The sequence below is a fragment of the Rhagoletis zephyria genome, unplaced genomic scaffold, assembly GCF_001687245.7.
Source record: "Rhagoletis zephyria isolate East Lansing unplaced genomic scaffold, Rhagoletis_zephyria_1.1 Rzeph_scaffold_17776, whole genome shotgun sequence".
Taxonomy (NCBI): Eukaryota; Metazoa; Arthropoda; class Insecta; order Diptera; family Tephritidae; genus Rhagoletis; species Rhagoletis zephyria.
The window spans coordinates 575-3,983 of NW_016174837.1; the positions used below are offsets into that span (position 1 = coordinate 575).

At 34.6% G+C, this 3,409-nt stretch overlaps 1 protein-coding gene across 1 annotated transcript; it reads right to left on the reverse strand.

Moving 5' to 3' along the window:
• Positions 1 to 827: 827 nt before the first annotated feature.
• On the reverse strand, positions 828 to 2,248 carry LOC108379942 (sodium-dependent neutral amino acid transporter B(0)AT2-like). Its single transcript, XM_017636311.1, has 5 exons — positions 2,093 to 2,248; positions 1,558 to 1,871; positions 1,302 to 1,479; positions 1,026 to 1,217; positions 828 to 913 (listed from the first exon to the last, which is right to left on the reverse strand). The coding sequence occupies exons 1-5, from the start codon at positions 2,180 to 2,182 to the stop codon at positions 836 to 838; spliced, it is 852 nt and encodes a 283-aa protein (XP_017491800.1). The 5' UTR covers positions 2,183 to 2,248; the 3' UTR covers positions 828 to 835.
• Positions 2,249 to 3,409: the final 1,161 nt, after the last annotated feature.

The window sequence follows — 3,409 nt, forward strand, 5'->3', positions numbered from 1 at the left end:
AACTTTCATATTGGCTTACTTAGAGTTAGAGTTTTTATTTTTATAGACAAAATTGCAATTTTTTCTGCGGAAGGTGCATTTGCCGTAAATTTTTTAAACTTGAAAAGGCTCGAATATTGTTTCCAATGGCGATGTTGTTTTCCTAGCGTATTTCTAACCTAAAATTTATTTTACAGACACTGATGCCAATTCATCATGGCACCACTACTATGCACATTCCGCATAAATGATTTGAGGATATGGTTATCTCTCACAGATTGTATGATTTAATTCCGCTAGACTTTTTCTTGTGGGTTTTTCTAAAGACGTATGTAGGTCTATGCCAATAAGCCGAAATAGACCGATAAGATAAATAAATCGTTAAAGGTAATAACCGTAAATCAGCTTTTTTAGAATTTTGATTGGTAATAGCAACAATATGGTTCATTATGCTCCAAATACAATCTGTGCGCAAGATGACAATTTTGTGTCAACCTTACTATTATACTTAGTACATACATATGTAGGTATATCAAAAAACTATTGCTCCGAAATTTTTAAGTAGTTCAGTACAAAATCAGCATTTTTTGGTAAATAGGCCTAGAAGCTCTTTGGCGATAAATCAATTTTTGCCGACTTAAAAAAAAGCTTAAAACGAAAAATAAGATTGTGGAAACCGGTTTGAAAAATTAAATAAGTTTAATCCACCCTTTGGGTATATCCCTAATCAAATCCTTTAATAAATTTCCATATGAGCAACATCTTGCCTACTCGTTAGCCTTACAATACGCAGTGTAATGCAACATGGCACAAATACATACCTACTTATGTAAGTATATTTGTATGTATTTTTTTTTTATATAAATATACTCACAACTCTTCCAGCCATTTTTTTATTGGTGCTCGAATGAAAGATGTTCAATATATGTATTCGCTCATGCAGTGTAAGTGTGTTTATGACATTGCATGGTGTGGCAAATGTTGTAATGCGCATGTAGTCTTATTTAGCAGATATGGAGTGTAAAGTACATAGATTTATTTCTTACCACACATTCCGGCTCATGGTCATAAGTATAATTGGCATAGAGGCGTGTGGGGCAATCGGCCCACGGCAAAGGTGACTCAAAACTATGCAACAAGTATATGAGGCACCAGGCAATTATGGTATTATAATACAAAGCCACTATATAGCTGACAACTGCGGATGAAATGCCAATGCCGCCTAAATAGGGCGAGACCTGTAAGAGAATGGGTTAAAATATTTAATTATTAAATATACATATGTATGTATGCTACCCCTTATTGTTATTTTTCTTAGTTACCTGACTCCACACACCAATCGCACCTTTGCGCAGTCGTTGGCCTACAGCCAATTCTAGATAGAATATCGGCAATCCCTGTATGCACAACATTATGAAATAGGGCACAAGAAAGGCACCACCGCCATTTTTTTGCGCCAAATAGGGAAAACGCCAGACATTACCCAGGCCAACGGCATAGCTTAAAGATGGAAATTTTGTTTTTTAGTCAAAAAAAATTTATTTTTTTTTAGCACCCTTGTCATAGCATTTCACTTACCCTATAGTAGCTAGCAGAAACATGATTTTATTGTCCCAACTTTCGCGCTCATCACCCTCCTTTCCACCCTCGACAATGTCCTCTTCAGCTGCTTCAACTGTGGCCGAAACTGCCGCTGCCAATTCAGCTTTTGATTTACTGGTACTCGCCTCTGCACCGAAACCGTCCGGTTCCAATTCGGTCGATTCATCAAAAGCATCACCCAGAAATGCTTGATTGGTTGCACCATACATAGGTGGCTGATGATGGTGGGGGTGATGATGATGTGTCCCACTGCCATGGTGTTCTTTGGGTACAAGACGACCACGCATTTCCTTTAAAGAAAAAGAATTTGCAAAACAAAAAACCAGATGAAAGGTAGTTACATTAATGTTTTTTGGCACAAATGAAATGAAGAAGTTTATTTTAAAATGATGGCGCTTTTTTTTCATGATGCTACATAATTGTGTATGTATTTGTTTAAAAAAAAAGTTAATGTTTATTGATTTGAATTATTTGAAATATTTCATCCTTTTTCTACGCTTAAGCTACCTACCCGTAATTCCATATGGTCAATGCTCTTCTGACTCTTCAGCACGATGTCGCGCGAGCTTTGTCGTCGCAAAAGTTGTGCAGTGTTCGCCATAATGGTTTTATTTTTTTATTTTTATTTATTTATATGGTCGTTTAGTTAGTTTTACTTTAATTTTTATTATTATTTAATAGCATATGTTGTTGTTGTATTTTCCCAGTGGGTTTGTTGCATTTATTAAATTTCAGCAATAGTTTAGTTACTCGATTTATTTAATTAATTATCGGAAGTAGATTTCTTTGCTTGGTGTATCTTATTTAACACTTAAACACTTTCGTACATAAGTAAAGGTGTAACTGCGCTTTCTTTACTGCCTGCAGTGCTTTGTTGTTATTCTTCTCAAAATGGGGAATCAACGAAGTGTTATGTTTTTAGTAGTGCTTTGCAAATATATTTTGATATGCTCGGACATGCGTTTCATTTTTTACAGACTATTAAATATGTGGTTAAAAATAGTTTAACAGAAATTTTGAAACAGTGCTAAAAGGAAAACTAACAAGGATGTTGATTTTTATTTACAAAGAAAGAAATAAAATAAATGTACTTAGAAATTTAAGCCTTCGAAATTCCCTTAATAATTTGCAAGGTGTAATTTTTTTAGTATTTAGTTTCCAAAATTATTGTCCATATTCAAAACCAGGCTAATTCGAAAGAGATAACCTTATGATATAATAAGGATATTTTTATTAGTTTTACATAATGTTTTTGTACGAGATAGCGATGCTTGAGTGAAAGATCTACCTATCTCGGCAGCCAGTTTGAAAACGCCCTATCTCAGGAAATTTTCCGGGAACACCCTATTTTAGATTTGAAGAACGCTCTATTTTTTAGCTCTGACCCTCACATTTCTAAGCCCATTTGTAGAAGATTCTTCGCTTCTAAAAAAATTTAAGGAATAAATGTTTTTAGCGAAGGGTTATTCAGCCGAAATCAACAATAAACAAGTAAGAAAGTCTAATTTCGGGCGGAGCCAAACATTAAATGCCCGGCGCAAGTATTAAATATATGTTTTTTCACCATTCCGAAACCTACCGCTAGATGGTAAGCCCAAATATTGAAGTTTCAAGCATTTCTGAAATTTACCGTTACATAAAAAGCGTCCGTAATTTGAGTCCATTTTCAATAATTTTCAACGTTTTGCTTTTATGTGTCAATCACAATAACCATACCGAGTTTGGTACAAATTGATAGAACGGTTACCGAGATACATATATGTGATCATAAGTGGGCGGTGCCACGCCCATTTTCCAAAATTTTATCATAAACGTATTTCTTGGTAAA

Coding starts and splice junctions, on each gene's coding strand:
- LOC108379942 (XM_017636311.1), bottom strand. CDS start 2,182: ATGGCGAACACTGCACAACTTTTGCGACGACAAAGCTCGCGCGACATC. Junction 1,480..1,557: donor TTTCTGCTAGCTACTATAGG/GTAAGTGAAATG, acceptor TCCATCTTTAAG/CTATGCCGTTGGCCTGGGTA. Junction 914..1,025: donor ACCATGAGCCGGAATGTGTG/GTAAGAAATAAA, acceptor ACACTGCATGAG/CGAATACATATATTGAACAT.